Here is a 19,694-nt window from a genome sequence, read left to right as displayed (position 1 = left end):
GACTATATAAAGCACAACCTGATTTTCTTCTGGAATTCTTTGGTTCACTCCATTATCTATTGTATGTTTGTGATGTGGTTGCTAGTGCCTCTTCTTTTCTTTAACTTGCTTGCACCTCCTGGATTTCTGTCTCAATATGTGATTGCAATCTATGATGCAAAATTTTCAGCATAATTTTGCTTGCATGGGAGATTAATTCTATGGTCCTAAAGTTATGTGCCCTTTTTTGTGTGGTGGCCACAGTTTTGTTTTCCATATTTGTTGGCATATTTTAGTTAACACTAGAGTTGCTTCTGCCTGTGTGAATTTTATTAGTTCGATTGGAATATCATCTGTTCCTGGTGATTTATTCCTAGCACAGCTAACCAAATACAATATAATAGGCATCACTGAAACCTGGTAGGATGAATCTCCTGATTGGAATGTAGTAATAGATGGGTATAACCTTTTAAAGAGAAATAGGAAAGGAAGAGGAGTAGCCTTATATGTCAGGGATGTTTACACCTGTGAAGAGATCCAGGATTTAAATCTTGGAAGCCAGATGGAGAGCATCTGGATAAAAAATTAAAGTGGAAAGATATGAGGCAGTGGGATGTAAGCAAGTATTTCTCTACAGGAATACATTCTATACTCTCAGGTACCATTTGCATACCAAGACAGTGACTTAAAAAGCATTCCTAATGACTTGCTAAAATGCACTGACTTAGCTTTCTTTATTGTTGCCTGAAAAGAAAATATCTTGTATAAAGTTGCAGGGATCAGAACCAGCTATTTTATGAGGAAAGACAACTGTTGTAGTCATCTTTGTTCTTTTTCACAGTAAAGCCAGGCTGAGCCAGTGGATGAAATATGTTCTTTACCTGAAGCTGTAGTGAGAAGTGTGTGTGCATTTACACTTGATTTCAGTTATTTGTCATGGGTTTCATGCTGTGCTTCCCCCGGCCGATTGATCTGTAATAATAGTTCCATTGGATCGCAAGTGATATGTTATTGGCTTGAGTTAAAAATGAAATAAATCACATTTGTTCACAATGAAGCAAAGCCAATAAATGTTCCCAGAAGCAAGAGCAATCTTTGGGTAATTTCCAAAATCCTTTTTTAAATTCCACTTTTGTAGATATATTTTATCACTTATTTTGAAAATCCTCTGCCAGGAATGTATGGATTAGACTCATTAGCCTGTAGAAACTATGAGCTGTGGAACTGTAGAGGAAGCACAATTGTTTCAGTTTGTTCACACATAAAATATTTCCTCCAAGATCAGGAGTAGGGTCTGTATGTTTGTTGCAGATGCTGGCTTGGTGTTTCACTAACTGATTAGGGATGCTGTCACTGAAACCCCAACTGTTTAGAAGCTAAGTGTGTTTTAAAATAGAAACACCAAGAAGCTGGAGACAGTTGAAAATGAAACTTTAAAAACACGTGGACAATTAGCCTGGAGAATGGAAAGAGGTGGCAGATTGATAATTCAGTCAGCATTCATTTAGCTGATAAGTACATCTTTCAAAAGCAGCCCAGACATTGGGAAAGCCAAGGTTTACTGCAGAAGAGAGAACTGTAAGAATGAGTTTCCTCTTTTTTCTTTTTTTTAAAAAAGTACATCTTCACACTCTTTGAGACTATCTAAAAGAAAACTGACCATGTTTTGGGGTTATTTTCCTTTGTGAAGTAGGACAGATACCAGTGTCACAGATTTAGCTTCTAACCATTAGGATCCTGAAAATGTTTGTGGTTGTCATTTGTGGTTTAAATTATATAATTTCTCCATGTGAGAAATTATATGAAAGAATGACTGAATGAATTGTGTTATATGTTGTTTATCAAGCTTTATATTGTATCTTCCTATTAAAAACAATTGAGAAGTGTTTTTGTATATATTGAAGGTATCTCTGAATATAATTGCCTCTTTGTAAAAATCTATATTTGCAATGCATGCTGAAAATAGGTCTTTGGTTCCAATTTCATGTTTTGTTTTCCAAAAGTACCAATTTTGTTATGTCATCTGTGTCATTTAATGTTAGTTTGCTTCTTTCTTTTTTTCTTTTTTACCATGGCACAATTGGGAAAGTTTTGTTTCCTTTCAGCCATTAAACAACTTCCATCCTAATTATAGCATCTACAGCATCCAATCCAACCCAAGCAATCCAAGGAGATTACCGCATGCATCTTTTAAACTGTGATTTCCCTGGGATGGAAGCAACTTCTGCAATACTGACCACGTGATGCCACTTTCTATCCATAGCTGCCCTATATCCTAGCCACCCCTTTTCATGCATGGGGAAAACCCGTGAATGACTTGGCAATCCCCCAATGCCCTAGGTGTGAAAAGTCATTCTTGGATCACTTGAGTGATTGCCAGTCATGTGATGGCAAGGTCCCCTCCTCCCCCTTTCTCCCTCCCCCTCACTAGTCTTTTTATTATCATTTTTCAGTTCTTCTCTCAATTCTGCAGCTCAGGACCCCAATTGAAGTTTTAAATAACTTTTAACTGCTTAAATTCCACCTGGAGGGTGGGTGAGGTTAAGGGAGAGGACAGGAAGAGAATGTGATGGGGGGTAGCAGCCCCAGTCGCACAAATGAGAGAGGTGCAGAGATGTCTGCCCTGCAAGCCATAAGTTTGCATTTTGTTTTACTTCCATGACTGCAATGAGAAAAGGGCTCGTGTGATGATGTCCCAAGAGAGAGGAAAGCCACAGGATGCTGGTTGCCCCAGACTCTCCTCTACTTCAAATAGCCTGGGTAACCTTGGCAACAGTCCCCCTGGCCTAAAAATGCTGCTGCTTGATGCCAGGTCAGTAAAATGGGGGAAAAAACACTTTTGATCCAGGATCTAATCCTGGATGAACATGCTGGCCTGGCCTGCAGTACAGAGTCCTGGCTGGCTGGAGCTGTGTGTGTGTGTCGGGAAGGAGCGGATATTATCTCTCGGCTTTGTCTCTCTGGGTTCCCTGTATGGCTGCAGGTGAGCCCTTAGGTGTGGTGGAGAGATGGCATTACATTGCTCTGTGAGGATTCAGTCTCCCTTAACAAGTGCTCTGTCCCACAGTCTACTGGGTTGAATTGTGTGTATTTGAAGGTGGGTGGCCAGGACAGAATAAGGATTCTGTTGGTGTACTGCCCTTCCCCACTACTCAACAGTTTCCATTCCTCAGATTTGGTTTAATAGATGATGTTGGAGTCTTCTCAGCTTGATATGCTGTGGGACCTCAGTATCCATGCTGAGGTCAGTCTAACAACAACAGATCAGCCTTTCATGTCCCTAAGGGGAACCATAGGCTTGTCCCACGTAGTATCTGGTGCTACCCATGCTGCAGGACACACTGGACTTATTTGTCTATGCTGGACAGGATTATGGTGGTCTGAGTGCAGAGGAACTTCCTATAGCTCCATTGTCATGGACAGATCATTAACTGGTAGGGTTTAGATTCATTGGGACTCAGGAACTCTGCAGGGTTGGGAATATGCCCCAAGTGGCTTATGGATCAAGATGAATTCCTGATGACTCTTGGTGAGTTTCCTGTGGCTATGATAGATGATCCTGTCTATGCCCTGGTTAATCTCTGGAATGGCGAAACTAGGTTGGTGGACATGATTGTTCCTGCTTGTTCCCTCCCACAGAGAGAAGCTAAGTAGGGGCCTTAGGACTGGAGCATGACTTTGGCATATCTTCCAGCCTTTTAATACACCTGCATCATTTAAATATCATACCTCCAAAGTGACCCAAAGCAGCTTTATTTTGGCCTGTCTGTTCGGGCCCTAAGTTCCTTCATTTACTAGAGGAGCTGGCAGCAATCCAATGAGTAGAACAGAAACCAGAGTGTTGATGGTGGAAAACTCAAAACAGGTCTGACTGAACACAGGCTAGAACTCATTGAAAGATCTGCTCTGTTGCAATAATGTCAGTGAAGAAAACATATTTCTCTGCTACTAAAGCATTTCCACAGAGGTGACCAGCAAAGCAGTCTCACATGCTTAGGGGGTCTTTTCACTCTGCCCTACAAGAACAAAATTAAAATTACTTGACAACCAACTGTGAGGAATTTGTTACATACTTTGCAGATAAAATCACTCAGAATGTATCTGAGTTGGATACTATAGTTGATACAGACTCCCTGGATATAATCTTGGTGCCTGCTTATCTTGTGTTAAAGAATAACTTTCAGTTCATGCAGCCTGAGGATGAGGACAGGATCCTTGGAGAGGTGAGCGTCACTATGTGTATGTTGGATTCATGCCCTTCATGGCTTCTTAAAATACCCAGGGGAGGACTGGTTGAGTGGGTAATAGGAGTTGCTGCAGCAAAGCAGGATTCCGTTCTACCTAAAAAAAAAAAAAAAAAAAAAAAAAAAAAAAAAGGCAAGGCTTTGCTGGGGGGGGGGGGGAAACCTCCTCAAATCCTACTGTAGTAGACAATTACTGACCTGTCTCAAATAATACTTTTTTGTGGGGCAAGATCCTTGAGTGCAAGGCAAGATCCCAGCTTCAGAGGTTCCTGGTGAAACAGTTTGTCTAGATCCATTTCAGTCTGACTTCAGGCCTGGTTATAGAACAGAAAAAGCAATAGTCACCTTGGTGGATAATCTAAGGAGGAGTGTGTTTTTGTTGGTTGTACTGGACATCTCAGAAGCTTTCAGTACCATCACTCATTGTATTCTGGACTGCCTTTCAGGGATGGAAATTGGAAGTACTGTTTTAGAGTGGCTTCATTCCTTGGAGGGGAGCACTTAGTTGGTGATGCTGGAGGATGCCTGTTTGACACCCTGGCCATTAGTCTGTAGTGTTGCTTGGGGCTCAGTTCTGTCTCCCATGCTTTTTAACATTTATATGAAACTGCTGAAAGAGGTTGTCCAGAGATTTGGGGTTTGTTGTCACACTAATGATGCTGAACTATATCTCTCCTTTCCATCTAATTTGTTTTTTTACTAAACCAGTGGCTGTTGTCAGTAATGGACCAGATGAAGGTAGCAAATTGAAATTTAATTCAGACAAGACAGATAAATTCTTAGTCAACAGGCAAATCAGGGAAGAGGGATTCAGCCTGTGCTGGACTGGGTAACATTCCCCCAGAAATCTCAGGTTTGTAGCTTGGGTGTACTCTTGGACTCAACCCTGAGCTTGGATGCCCAGGTTTCTACAGTGTCTAGAAATAAGTTTTCACAAATAAAACTATTGCACCATCTACATCCATTCCTTGAGATGTCAGATTTGGCCATGGTAATTCATTCCTTGATTGCATTCTTTTTGGATTACTATTATCTGATCTACCTGGGAATTATCTTTGCAAACTGTTCAGAAACTTAAGTAGGTCCAAAGCAATGCAGCTAGACTGCTAATAAGGGCCAGTTATAGGGATCATATAACTCCCTTGCTGAAACAATTTCATTGGCTGCTGGTCAGTTTCTGGGTAGAATTAAAAGTGCTGTTTATGACCTATAAAGCCCTATATAGTTTAGGTCCAGACTGTCTGAAAGTGTATCCCTATATGAACTTACCCTTATTTTAAGGATGGCTTTCTTTCACTCCAACTTCCATACAGATACAGCTGGTGGGGACCCAAGAAAGAGCCTTCTTAGTGGCTGCTCCCAAGTTATGGAACTCTCTGCCAAGGGAGGTTTGGTTGGCCCCCTTCCTGCTCTTATTTCACCTGCAGACAGAACTTCTTATTTAAACAGCCTTTCAGCTTGGTTTGGGTAGTGCAATGGGTGTGCTGGTTTTTAGTGTATACAAAGTTATAATGTGCTTTTAAATGTTTTAAAATAATGTTAAGCGGATTGTGTTTAAAGCTTTTCAAATGTTTGTATTTCAGACTGTTTTAGCTGTATTGTTTTAACATATGGTATAAGTCACATTGGGTCCCATGGTGAGAAAAGTGGGTTATGCATTAAATAAATGAATAAATAATAAACATCTATGGTGAGATGTCATGCTTGACAATATATTTTCTGGCTTAAGATTCAGACTACTATTTTTGTATCTTTTGTGGAATGGAGAGAGATTTATGTTTGAGATCCACTTGATTTCTTGGATTTCAAGGTCTTTTCAGCACACTGTTCACATGGGTAAAGAGAAAACATGTATATGTGATATTGCAGCACAGGTTATATCTCATAGGTTTGACATAGGTTTAGCCTACAAAAAAATTACAATAATGCTTTTACTTATAAAGTTCCACACTATTTCTTGTTGCTGCTTTCATTGTTGGCAAAAGAAAACTTGTTGGCATTCAGTGATTAAAGTCATTATGAAATCTGAAGAATAATTTGGTAAGACAGGAATAAAGAAACAATGCCTGTCATTGTAGCAGCAAATCCTGTACTGCTCTCTACTGGAAAAGAAGGATTTATATAATGTTTTTGTATGTCTTAAAATTCTTGTTGAGTCATCCAAATGTGATTTCCAACTTTTGTGCTGGAAGAAGAAAGTAAACAGAACATATTTAGAAACTAATTTCCAAGAATTTTTCATATAACATAAACAGAGTGAAAATTCAACATTCTTTTGTATAGCCCTATATTGTGTACTATAACCACCACCTCTTCAAAATTTCATGTTCTAGAATACAGAGAAAACCATAATGCACTGAGATGTAATGGAGATGTGTGAGTCAATAAATATGTATACAATTCTGTGTATTGTGTTCTAATACCACTGAAGTTGCTGTTAGTATATAGGAATCTAATTTGTTAATTTTTATGGACAGAAGGTTTTTAAAGTTGTTGAAAATGATTTTAAAAAAAAGGTCTAGAACTGAATCCAGTTGCTAGTCACAACTAGATTATCACTTTGCTGTATGATGAACCAATGAGAGTATACAACTACTACTTATTCTGTTTTATAATAATTGGGACTAACAATACATTTAAACCCTAATGTTTTATTTGTGAAAATACATTTGACTAATACAGAATGTTGAGTTAGTATATCAGGTTTAAGAATGAGAGGAAATGGCCAGGTTGTCAGTTTGACACTCATGATTTGTTCCTGTAACTCACTATAATGATACAAGTAGTGTATAGTAGAACATTAAAATGCTTCTAGAGTGGTCTAAATTTCTAAGTGGCAGAGCTCACATCTAACAGGAACTCAAGCCATGTCAGACTTTTAAAAAATTATTGGTCCATATAGTCCCCTACTCCTCTTATGGTTTGAGTCTCAGGTTGTCTCCCGTTAATTACTGTTGCTCATTAGCAGAATAGCAATAACCTCTAAATGCTCCTGTAGATATTTACAGAAATAGCCTACTTTGGAAAGTTCTGCCTAGATTTAGGTGGAAGATACATAAAGAGATACACATAAGAGAAAACAAGTGGAGGCTGCATATATCCAACTGGTTGGCACCAGTGGCTGATAGAAGTAATTCTAATTTGAGTTTGGCCAAATAGAAAATTTAAACATTGTCCCTTGTTTGCAGAATTTGTTTGTTTGTTTTGGGGTGTGTGGTATTATTATTATTATTATTATTATTATTATTATTATTATTTTCACATTCTCTCATTGAGCCTGTTGGATTAACTACCCCAACCAACGTCTTTCTAATATACAAGAAAGAACTAGAGAGTTATTAAACATTATCATAGGCGCGTTACAGACTGCCTAGAAGGGGCGGTCTCATGCCGCCGCCAGTTGCAGCGTCCGGGAACCGCAGCAGCCAAACGGCGCGGTTCCCAGATGCTGCAAATAAGGAGCGCGATTTTCACGCTCCTTCCTGCGGCCCGGAAGAGACGCCGCAAGTGCCGAAGTGCGCACTCGCGGCGTCACTTCCACCGAGCGACGTGCGGATGCAGAGCATCCGCTACGTCAAAATGGCAGCACCCATCTGTATGCAGCGATGCCATTTTGACGTAGTCATTACACGTGAGGGGCAAGGCACGTCAGGAAGCGCTGTCCCTCGCGCGTAATGACGGCGCCTCATGGGCCCATCTGTAACGCGCCCTTGTTACAATATGTATAGCTGAATAACCTTGATTTTGAGCATTGCAATCTCTTCCAATACACTGGATGATATCAGGAAAATAACCAATTGACAGAACAACCAAAGAAACAATAATTGGTCTTACTATGTTATATATTACACTACTTTTGTTTTTTGTAGACTGAACATTCCCTTCTGTAGTTGATGAAATGCACAGCTGTGATGTTTTGTGTGAAAAGTTAATGAAAACCAGTATTTCACACAAATAGAAGAGCTGCAGTTATTTAAGTTATTGCTACGCAAGTTTATGTTATTATTGCTGCTGCTTCTCCTTTTTCTGCTCCTTCTTTGGGGAGGGGGTCTGGCCAAGGCAATCTTCCCGCCATTGCTCTGGGGTTGTCTTTTTACCTCAGAAACATCCCTTGACCCCTTGGTCTTGACACTTGCCCCTTGTATACACTTGCTTTTAAGTGAATTAGGGTTGGGGTCCCCAGTGTCCTTCTCTTACATGTGTTTTATCTTTGGTAGCACAATATCTGTGTTGTTATTCTTGTAATCATTCAGCTAGTACTCCTTTTTGAAATAAATGAACTTTAACTTTTATTTACAAGCATGTATTAAGACTGTACATTTTTCCAGGTGGTTTCACAGATTGTATAGTTACAGTAGTCACAGTTACAAGTTTTTTCTTATTCAGTTCTCTAGTTGAACACTTTCAAGCCTAAACTGTTTCTTGCTTCTCTTAATCTTTTCCTCTTACGCTATTGATCTTTTCGACAGAACTCTGAATTTTGCAAAGGTACCCTGTCCTGAATTCCAACTGACACCTCTCAGAACAGATCTGAACTGCTCTGAACTGATCTTAACCTGACACACTCTCCCTTCTCTCACTAAACCTCTTCACTTCTCACAGTAGTGACACCTTGGAGATTATCAGATGGGAGCAAAGCAGATTGCTCCCATCCTTAACCCATGGTATTCACGTGATCAGGGGGATGACTATCACACTCTCCACATGCTTATCCCGTTCTTCTCCCATCCATAAAGAGTAATAAATCTATCATTTCGGGGAAACTCCTATTAATACCAAATGACGGATCCATTACTCTTTATGGGTGGGAGAAGATTAGCATGCAGGGGTATGATAATCTCCCCCCCCCCTCGATTGCGCAAATACAACAGGTTAAGGATGGGAGCAATCCGCTTTGTGATTATCTCTACTCTTGACTCTTTCTGGCTGACTCCTCCCTTTCATAGCCATTCCTCCCATGGCAGCCACTCCGCTTACAGCCAGCCTGAACCAGGATTGGCTTTTGGGAATTCTCTGCCTGGTGACTCATCACAGGGGGATATTGGGCTTTCCTCAAAAAGTGTTACAATGTTTTGCACAAAATACAAATGTAAAAACTATGCACAAAGTGTGATGTTTTTTGTATAAAAAATTACTTTCCTTCTTGCTTCTAGGAACATAAAAATAGGTCCCTGTGGTCACCTGACAAAGCCTGTTTGTAGGGTATGGCACCAAGACAGGGTTGACATTTCCTCCCACAGTACATTCTTCTTCTTTCCAGGAATCTCACTGTTTTCACATGATCCTGTAGGGACAGGACCTTCCTCAGAGCAGATACTAAGGCAGCAAGCTTCACTTCAGTCCACCCAATGATGATAAATGTGTTCCCATTGGAGCTCACCTTGCATTGAGGTTACATAGTCTTCCCAGTCTTACACACAACAGTTACATGTTGATGCAGTTGGCCATGTATGTTTTATATTGTCACAGTTTGGGTGAAGTGGCATGGGGCAAGAATCAGTTACCAGTCCTGAAAAACACCAAAATCAAGACTCAGCAAATGAAAACCACCCAGGGTCAGGGAGATTTCCCAGCAGACAATGGATCCTTAATTAAATAGACACCCTGAGGCCTTGTCATGCAGCAACAGAACAATACACAGATTAACATGCATATCACTTCCCCTCAACCAACAGTATATGTACCCCACTCTCTTCCATGGTAGCATCTCTGAAAATGCCAGCCACAGCTGCTGGTGAAATGTCAGGAAAAAACTCTTCTAGAACACAGCCTCATATCCCGAAAAACCGACAAAAAACTATGTATGCAGGCTGTGAAAGCCTTCAGCTTCACAAAATTTATCTCATTTGTGATTACTTCACTAGATTCCTGAAGCATGTTATATAATCTGTGCCTGTAGTAAGTTGCCGCTGAGGGCCTCATCCACACTGTAGAAATAATGCAGTTCGACACTGCTTCAGCTCCCATGGTTCAATGCAATGGAATCCTGGCATTTGCAGGCACCAGTGTTCTCTGATTTAAAAAAAATGCTAAATGTCTGAAATTACAAATCCCAAAATTCCATAGCTTTGAGCCATGGCAGTTAAAGTGACGTAAAACTGCATTACTTCTGCAGAGCAAATGAGGCCAAAAATTGATATTATCTGCATCAAGTGGATGTGGCCCCAATCCTAGGATCTGTCCATGTGAAACAAGGATGAGGAATTTGTGCCCTTCCAGATGTTAACTACAACTCAGTCCATAGCCAATCACGAGGGCTGGGACTGGCAGCATAACATCTGGTGAGCCACATGTTGCTGACTCTCTCCATATATGGTTGGAGTATGTGTTGCAAAACTTTGACTGTAATTTTGATTGCATGGAAGATTAGTGCTATTGTCCTATACTGGCTGCAGTCTTTTGTGTCTTCTTTTCTTTCTTTCTTTCTTTCTTTCTTTCTTTCTTTCTTTCTTTCTCTTTTTGGTGGATGGGGATGTATATTGATCACTTCCAGTCTATTGACTACCATTTTGTTTTTTGTATTTGTTGCTATATTTTAGTTAGCACTTGGGTTGGTTCTGTCTGTGCGGACTGTAGCAATTCATTTGGAATATCATCTGTTCCTCAAGATTTATTTCTGGTGATTTTGCACTATAGTCCATTTTATAGCCATCTTTGTCAGAGGATGATTTTGTCTATAATGGAGCTGAGTTAGTGAAGCCTTAGTCTATACTATAGCATGTCACCCAAACTGTCATGAAGTGCAGTAGTGCTACAAGATGGCCACACATGATCTCCAAGTAATAAATTGTGAATAGTTGCCCCTCTCTTGCGTCTGCTATAAATGATAACTACAGTTGACCCTCCACATTTGCAGCTTTGAATTTTGCAGATTTGATTATTCATGGATTTGATTAATATGTTAGCTCTGAGAATCCCTAGGTTCTCCAGTGTAACTCTCTTGTCAACTTCTGCCATAAGTCACACTGGAGGACCTAGAAATTCCTAGAGAGAACACTTCTCTAGGCATTTGTAGGTCTTCCAGTGCAATTTCATGGTCAACGTCTGGCAGATCTTGACCATAGGATTGCCCTGTAGGACCTAGACATTCCTAGAGAGGTGTTCGCTCAGCTTTAAAAAAAAGTGTTTTTTTAAATTGGCTGTTTTTGCTCTTTGACGGAGGTACTGTGCCCCTAACATCAGTTAATGTGGAGGATTGACTGTACAGACTGCAATGCTATTATTTCTACTAAAGCTACTAGTACTGTAAGTCATTATTACCATGAAATTCTCTTCAGATTTTACCTTGATCTTCAATGTTTGTGCCAGTATAAGTGTTAGAACACCATCATTCAAGATATAGGCTGGCACTAAGCTTCAAGTTGACACAAAAGGTTTTAACTTTGGTCAGTTTGTTTTGTGGTTCTTTACTAGTTGACACTATTGGATAAGATCTCAGGCACACTGTGAAATGTAAAGTATTGTGGCATTGTTTTTGTTGCAGCTTTGATTGTTAAAATTCATGACCGAAAATATAAAATTTTCTGAAATTTGGAAGCTGTGAACAGAGTTGTTTTTTTTAATCTCTTTTTTAAAAATCACCCTGTACAGACATATACAGTAGTTGCTCTGTTTTGTCAGCAGCATAACCTCATTGTGTATGCAATATGATCCCCATTCCCAGACCTTACCACAGATAGTGAAATTTGTACACCCTATAATTCTGGGAGAAGTTGACCATAAAGTAGTGCTGGAGGACCTCTAGATGCCTAGAGAGATCATATTTTTGGATGTGGGTAAATAGAACTACGAGTACCAGTCTTGCAGATATACAAATTGTACTGTAATTCAGTGTGGTCATAAACTTAAACCATTTTGGATACATTTCTCTTCCCCGTTGCATATTCGTTTTATTTATTTAATTTGGTAGGTGTATACTGTACTCAAATTCGGCCTTGCCATCATGTTACAAGAAGTATATGTTTGCAAAAGTTAAGATGCTCTTCTTGATTCAGACACCTGCAGACGTTTTATACTCACATTTGGAAATTTTCTTTACAATGATGTTTAAGTATGCTTTAAAATTATTTTAGGAAAATAAACACCCTGTAGCAAAACATGAACACCCTGTCCTAAATATAATATCAATATTTCTAAACTAAATATTTCATAACACCAATTCTTTATTACCATAGTACCACAGGATTTTTTTCTAAATTATTATTTCTCCTTACCCCTTTAGACCTTCACATACAGTATCTAGTAATTATATTTCTAAGATGGTTAGAATTTCAAAGATGATAGTATTTCATATTAATTATGAAAACTAGAAAATGCCCTATAGATGTTTGTCAGATTAGGCAAAAAAAAAAAAAAAGTATTTTAGTTAACTAAATTGTATTAGCATCACCAGAAGGATAATAGAGTACTCAACCAGAAAGGTGGTATTTTTACAATTTATAATTATCTAGATATGAATTCTTGCCAGAGAAGATGCTGATTAGTTATGTCAAAGGCATGTTTAAATGAAACTAACTTTCATTACTTTTCTCACAAAGTACAATATTTTCAGTTTCTTGGCAGTACTGAAGTGGAGCAGCCCAAAGGCACAGAAGTTGTGAGAGACGCTGTTAGAAAGCTTAAGGTAGGGAAGTCTTTTTTAAAATGCAATTTATTGGGGGGGGAGAGAAATCTTCAGTCTGTTCTAAGCATATGTTTGCAACTGAGGGACTTTGTGTACATTTTCAACATGACAGTCTTGTGCTTCTTCTGAAGGACTGAAAATTAAACCAAATAGCAGGAAACTGGAAGAAATTGGAACATCTTCCATTGTGAATAGAGGCCTCAGTCCAAATTGGAAATACAGTGGGGACAAGGAAACACATTCACAGAAGGGACCTAATCCTCATTGGTTGCCCCGGGTGCCTGCAATTTATTTATTTGTAAAGTCATCTACCGTGTGTGTGTGTGGGGGGGGGCATTTAGCTTGGCCTTTATGTGTTAAGATACTTTGCATTGGTCTTGCTAGCAGAGTTCAAAATAAAAGCTCTCCTGATTTGAAAAAGTCCACCTCATTTGTAATTGCTTCAGGACCTCTTTGAGGTTCTGAAAAATTCAAACAAGGTTAATCTTTTGCTCTTTTTTACTAACCACCCTGCAAAGGCCTGCTGGGATAAAAATATCTTTACATGCTTGCAGAAGTAAGTTAGAAGGACCAGTCTGACTTCTCAGTGAAAGGAATTCCAGAGCCTGTAGGTAGTCATTGAGAAAGCTGTCTCCCACGTTCCCACTAGATGTACCTGTGAGGGTGGGGTGGAACCCAACAAGCTAATGGTCAGGGGGTTGAACACGAATCTGCAGGCACCACCTTCTGGGTCTGCCCTTCCAGGAAGGAAGGAACTCCCTCTAAAACAGTGCCTCCAAGTCCCATCATAGCAAGGCAGGCCAGAAGGATAGATACCATGTCTGATGGTATCAAAAGGCAGTGAGACTCCTGTGCAAACAGGGACGCATTCTGCCTGTCCAGTTCTTGGAGTAGGTCATCCACCAAGGTGATTTGGTCCCAGAGTGAGGGCTGAAACAAAATTGAAATGGATCCAGAGAATCCATCTCATCCAGAAACCCTGGTGCCGTGAGGCCACCCACTCTAGAACTTTGCCAAAAACAGACTGGAGACTGACTGGTAGTTTTCCCATATGGTGGCATACAGGGGAAAACTTTTCAAGCAATGTTTTTATAATTGGGTATGTTGCAACTCTGCCTTGTCTTAGCAAGGAATTGCCCAATTTCTCTACCCGCTTGGCCAATTGCTCTCTACCTTTTCTAATGAGACGGGATGGACATGTGGTGATAGGTATCCATTATCACTGGATAAACAGAGGCCAAATTTACATTGATTGGATGTGTATCAATTATTGCCTGCAAGTGGGAGCAGTTTTGAGGAATGCAACAACCAGTAAAGTTGTTCACAGGGCTGTCAAGTACTCTGCATTTTCTTCCTCCTATACAGGTCTACATATAAAAGACTCCTGTCCACTTGAAGGAGCTGTTGGCTGGCTCTTTAAAGGCTCAGTGGAGGCAGAGAAGAAAATTGTCTTTGCTCTCTATATTGTCCTAGAGTAGGCTCTCAGATAAGTTATTATCTGTGTTCACTTGGCCCCACTCTGAGTTTTTGGCAAACATCACTCTGGTTGCTATCTCACTTGTTTAATTGCCACCAGCTCCCTGGAAAACCTGGGGGCTGCTTTAGCTACGTTTTAAAAGGGGATTCTTAGGAGTGATCATTCACTGGCCTGGCATTTTGTGGCAGTATTTTAAACCTTGGGGACTGATGATAAAGTTTTCCAGGTTGTCTGAGTTGCAGGACAGTTTGGGTCTAACTAGCACTCTTATTTCTATCCCACCTCCTCATGGTGTGTAACTGTTTTCCTTTCTGTATCTTCCCCTTCTGTACAATTATAAAGGCTTCCCCCTGAAATTCAGTATCTGCCCTCCTCTTTTTAAAGTACATCCTTCCTGCTGTAAACTGGCTGTACACTTCAAGATGATAAATGTTGCAACCCTGCAGTACAAATTAACAGAATATAGCCTGCCTCCTTTTTCAAGCAGCTAAGGTGCGTGGAATTTGCTAGCAGAATTTGCTAAGTTAGCTTGGGGGACTAAGTCAGCAAGGAGGTGGATCTAGCCAGAAGACCCGCGAGTATAGCAGGGAGGTAGGGCAACCCAGCCATGGTGGCAGTAGCAGCTGAATGGTAATATTTGTTTACCACATACCATGCAGCTGTGCACTAGTCTACATAGGGACCACCAAACGCAGTGTGCAAACAAGAATCAAGGAACACGAGAGACACTGCAGACTGGGTCAGCCAGAAAAATCAGCAGTAGCAGAACATGTTACAAACCATCCTGGGCATAAAATACTGTTTGAAAACACTGAAATTCTGGACCATGCCAACCACTACCACGTCAGGATGCACAGGGAAGCCACTGAAATCCACAAACACCTGGCCATTTTCAACAGGAAAGAGGAAGCCCTTAAAGTAAACAAGATTTGGCTACCAGTCCTGAAAAATAGCAAGATGAAGACTCAACAAATGCAAATGAGAAATCTCCCAGGGTCAGAGGTTTCCCAGCAGACAATGAGCACTAATCAAGCAGACACTAATCCTCTTTTGCAGACCCTCCCAACCTGAGTCCTGCCATTAGCAACAGAACAATCCACATGCAAATCACTCCTGCCTTTCCAGGTCACACAGTATATATATACCCAACTCCTTTCCAGGCAAGCATTCTCTGAAGATGCCAGCCACAGATTCTGGCAAAACATCAGGAAGAAACTCTTCTAGAACATGGCCACATAGCTGAAAAAACCCACAAAAAACTATGGTAATATTTGTCTTTTTCTGCCTCTGCATTATTTTTCTTAGCAGAAAGAGCTGGAACATTTTGAAGCACATGGAAGAGGAAGGAATTATATAAACCCTGAACCCACTGCTACCCCCACCCCCCAATATTACACTAGTTGTACAACTATTGTGAAGTCGAAGGCTTTCATGGCCAGCATCCATAGATTTTTGTGGTTTTTTTTCAGGCTATGTGGTCATGTTCTAGAAGAGTTCATTCCTGATGTTTCACCAATATCTGTGGCTGGCATCTTCAGAACTTTGTTTACTTTAAGGGTTTTTTCTTTCCTGTTGAAGTTGTCCAGGTGTTTGTGGATTTCAATGGCTTCAATGGCTGTTTGAACACTGCATTTGATGGTCACTGTGTAGATTTGTCCACAGCTGCACGATATCTGGTAAACTCCTGCGGCCATGAGAGGTTTCTCCTGTCCTTCGCACAACCACAGGAGTTTGCCACATACCATGCAGCTGTGGACAAGTCTAAATACGGACCACCAAATGCAATGTTCAGACATGAATCAAGGAATATGAGAGACACTGCAGTTTGTCAGCCATTGGTTGACAATGGTCAGCCAGAAAAATCAACAGTAGCAGAACACATTATAAACCATCCTGGGCATATAATGCTGTTTGAAAACGCTGAAATTCTGGACCATGCCAACAACTATCAGGTCAGAATTCACAGGGAAGACATTGAAATCCACAAACACCTGGACAACTTCAACAGGAAAGAAGAAACTCTTAAAGTAAACAAAATTTGGCTACCAGTCCTGAAAAACACCAAAATTAAGACCCAGAAAAATGCAAATGAAAACCACCCAGGATCAGGGTTTTTCCCAGTAAACAATGGACCATTAATTAAGCAGACAAAATCCTCCTTATGAGTTGTGAGTTGAAAGGGAATTGTATGAGTAAAGTTTCATGAAGCTGAGATACTATATGAATTAACATTGAGCCACATTACTAGATATCCAAGCCTCTGGTATTGTAGCAGAACCATTAATCTTTAGTGCAGTATTGTATTTTACATTAAATTTGAGTCATAGGCAACTACATTTTATTGGGTTTTTAAAAATAATGCTGACCTAATTTAAATCTGTGTGACCCTGGTATCTTATTAGCAAAGTGCTTTTTACAAGCACTGAGTGGAACTAAAAGCAACCTCTTGCCCCAAATCATTTGATGTGTTTCTTTAATGCATTTGTCAGCAATCCCTGGCTGCCTTGTAATAGTAAGAGCAGGTGGCAGGATTGTTCATCTAATAAAACATTTCTTCTGTCACTCTTAATTGTCCTTGCTAATTAATCTTAATATCAGAAAAATGGCCTAAATAATAAAAGTTCTTGCCCATGCTTTAAAAGAATACTGAGGCTCAGTTTTAGCTAGTCTCTAGTAGAACGTAGTTTCTTCTTCATGGTCTCTGTGACTCACACAAATGGGTTATCTGTGCCTGTGCAGTGCTTCATTCAGAACCTCTAGAGCTAGATAGAGAATTTTGTCCCTGGCCCTGCTCATTTCCATACAGCCTTAAGCAGCATTTGCTTCCCCCCCCCCCTCAAATTGCGGGACCTACTTCACCATGGCAATTAGACCTAATCTTTTCCCTGTTTACAAGGAAACCCTTTGGACTGCCTGTGACTTGTGAGCTTCATCTTTCTTACTTGGAATATCACCTTCTTAGTAGCTATGATTTCAGCATGGTGGGAAGGTGAATTGTATGCATGCAGGGCTGACTCACCTTATTTACAGTTTCACTGGCACAAGGTGGTCCTTCACTCTAACAATCTGAATGCACATAACCCCACCCATCCTTCTCTCGATGTGTCCTGCTTTTTCTCAATTTCATAGATGCTGCATGGGACGTCTGTGGAAGTGGGGTCTCTAGGTGGGAACTGAGGGAAGTTGGTGGGACCAGGGCCAAAATTCTCTGTCTAGTTATAAAGTTTCTGAATGAAGCAAAGCACAGGCATGGATAACCTATTTGTGTGAGTTCACAGATGATCACTCAAAGAACCACAGTTACAGATAAGCAACTTGTCCCTCATAATTGCACAGCAATCACAAAAATTGTCTGTGATGTCCCATCTTGATCATTAAGGAGGTAGCCTCAGTTATGTCTTGGCAAATAACAAGGAGGTTTTTTATTGAATCTAGGGCAATATAGATCTTTTCTGACATATTTTTTAGTCTGTGGAACGTTTCATACAAAGTAAGATGCACATAAAAAGTCAAAAAGATGGATTCATTTTTCAAGAAAAAAAGAATATATGATGATGGATGGAGGCTATGCAGTGAGAGAGGACTTGAAATTATTATGAGGTTGAAATAGAATGAAAAGATATCAATTAAAACCTCTCTTTTAATTCTGTTTAATGATGAATCATAAGATTTCTTGGATTCAACTTAGCATGCTCTGCATGACAATTCTGAATGGTAAAAATAAAGATGCATTCATATCTATTCATTCTTAATTAGGGGAAAATAGACGTGTGAATTAAAGTTTCATGAAATCACGGCATTATCACAACATCAAAAAGAGAAAAGTTAATTGGAGAAGTGAAAGAACATATATTAAATGTTTAGACTCTGGCTAGTGGAGAGAAACCAGTATTTGGGGTCTATTAGAACCCACTATACTTTATTTTTTTATATATAAAAATGTGTATTTTGGGTTGTGTTCAAAGCATCATTTCATCAGTTGATGCTTCAAAGAGTTGAGAGCATACTTGCTCTCAGTTTCCATTCACTATTAAATGGTTGTGTAATACTGCATGTTCAGGGGCATTGTTTAGTCACTTGGTGATCATAACTTAATTGCTTGAGCTACATTTGAGCAGTATCCACACTGATAGTGTGGTTCTAGCATCATCTGTTCAACAACTTAGCATCCACAAATGATTGGTATCTTTCTACCCCCTTCCCATCCCCCAAACCTATGAATCTATTCTTGTATTATGCAACACTATATAATTTGATTTACACCAGCAGGTGGTGCTGATGTTCCATTACCAAAAAGAGGTGCTATTGGCAAACTTAATACTTACTATTTTTCTTCCCAAGTATTCTTTATTTCACTATAATCATTACTACAGTCATTATATTGAGCTTCTCATTGTTTAGGTTACAAAAGATACAGTCTTCTTTCATTATCAATTTTTTTTTATGTCGTGTCCTCTGGACACTTCATGTTCTTTGCATCTATGTGGAAGTACTATTAATCAAAAATATCAGAGAGGCCATGGATGTTTTTATCTGTTACTGAAACATTTCCAACATTTTCAGTTCATTTACTCTGTTCTTCTTTCTGAGCTAACATTATCTCGTCATAAGGATATCTGAAACCTGAAGTTCTCAGAATGTTTTACATTGAGCCTAATCAAGTAAAATCAGACTCAAGAACACACATAGATAACCTCACTGACTTTTATTTCTGATAAGGGAAGAGAACATTGTGTGGATATCCTAATGGAAGGAGCCCTTGGAAAGAACATATTTGGAAATGGAAAGATTGCAACCCACAGCATTTTGTGTTAGAAACACTTGAATATTCATATTATCCTTCCCCTGTCTTCCAGTTCTTCTCCATTTCTGCTGCAGAGTCAAAAGTAAAAGTAGTTCCCCCACAATGCTATGCTATGTTCTAAGCTTAGGAGTAAATGTCTTTAAAAAATTCCCCATTGCACAAGGGTAACTAGAATCAATGGATCAGAAATGGTAAGAAGAGTGGGATTATCCTTATGTCACAATAAGTGCAAGGTACCATTTCCAACAAGGGGAAGCCTAAATTACACATATGCAACCTTTGTAGATTACATTTTATTATTACAGTAACCAACTTGTCAGCAGTTCATCCCTAAGTCAAATTCAACTCCACAGTAAAGTAATGTTTTAGTCAAGCCTAAATTGTTCTGTGTAGTCATTTCATGGAAGATGAAAAGCAAATAAATAGCTACAAGGGCTGAATGGATATAGTGTGCCTAAAATGCTACAGATGGCATCAGAGAAATATGCAATAGAATATTTCTGCTAGCATCTTTTCAGTCACCTTCTTAAGCTGAGTACTAGACTGGAAAATAGTTGGAGAATCTTT

The 19,694-nt window shown here is 39.7% G+C and overlaps 1 protein-coding gene across 8 annotated transcripts in view; it reads left to right on the top strand.

Moving 5' to 3' along the window:
- The window catches only part of GULP1 (GULP PTB domain containing engulfment adaptor 1), a 198,181-nt gene that overhangs the window by 138,230 nt on the left and 40,257 nt on the right, over nucleotides 1–19,694 (top strand). For all 8 annotated transcript variants that reach the window (XM_089502038.1, XM_089502036.1, XM_089502037.1 and 5 more), the window contains one exon: nucleotides 12,775–12,846. In XM_089502038.1, the coding sequence (XP_089358164.1) occupies nucleotides 12,775–12,846 (72 nt within the window). The remainder of the gene's footprint in view (nucleotides 1–12,774; nucleotides 12,847–19,694) is intronic.

The sequence above is a fragment of the Sceloporus occidentalis genome, unplaced genomic scaffold (assembly GCF_023333645.1).
Source record: "Sceloporus occidentalis isolate IW3139 unplaced genomic scaffold, rSceOcc1.0.p SCAF_191, whole genome shotgun sequence".
Lineage (NCBI taxonomy): Eukaryota > Metazoa > Chordata > Lepidosauria > Squamata > Phrynosomatidae > Sceloporus > Sceloporus occidentalis.
The sequence above is the reverse complement of the archived record's forward strand: the minus strand, read 5'-3'. Positions and strand labels throughout refer to the sequence as shown.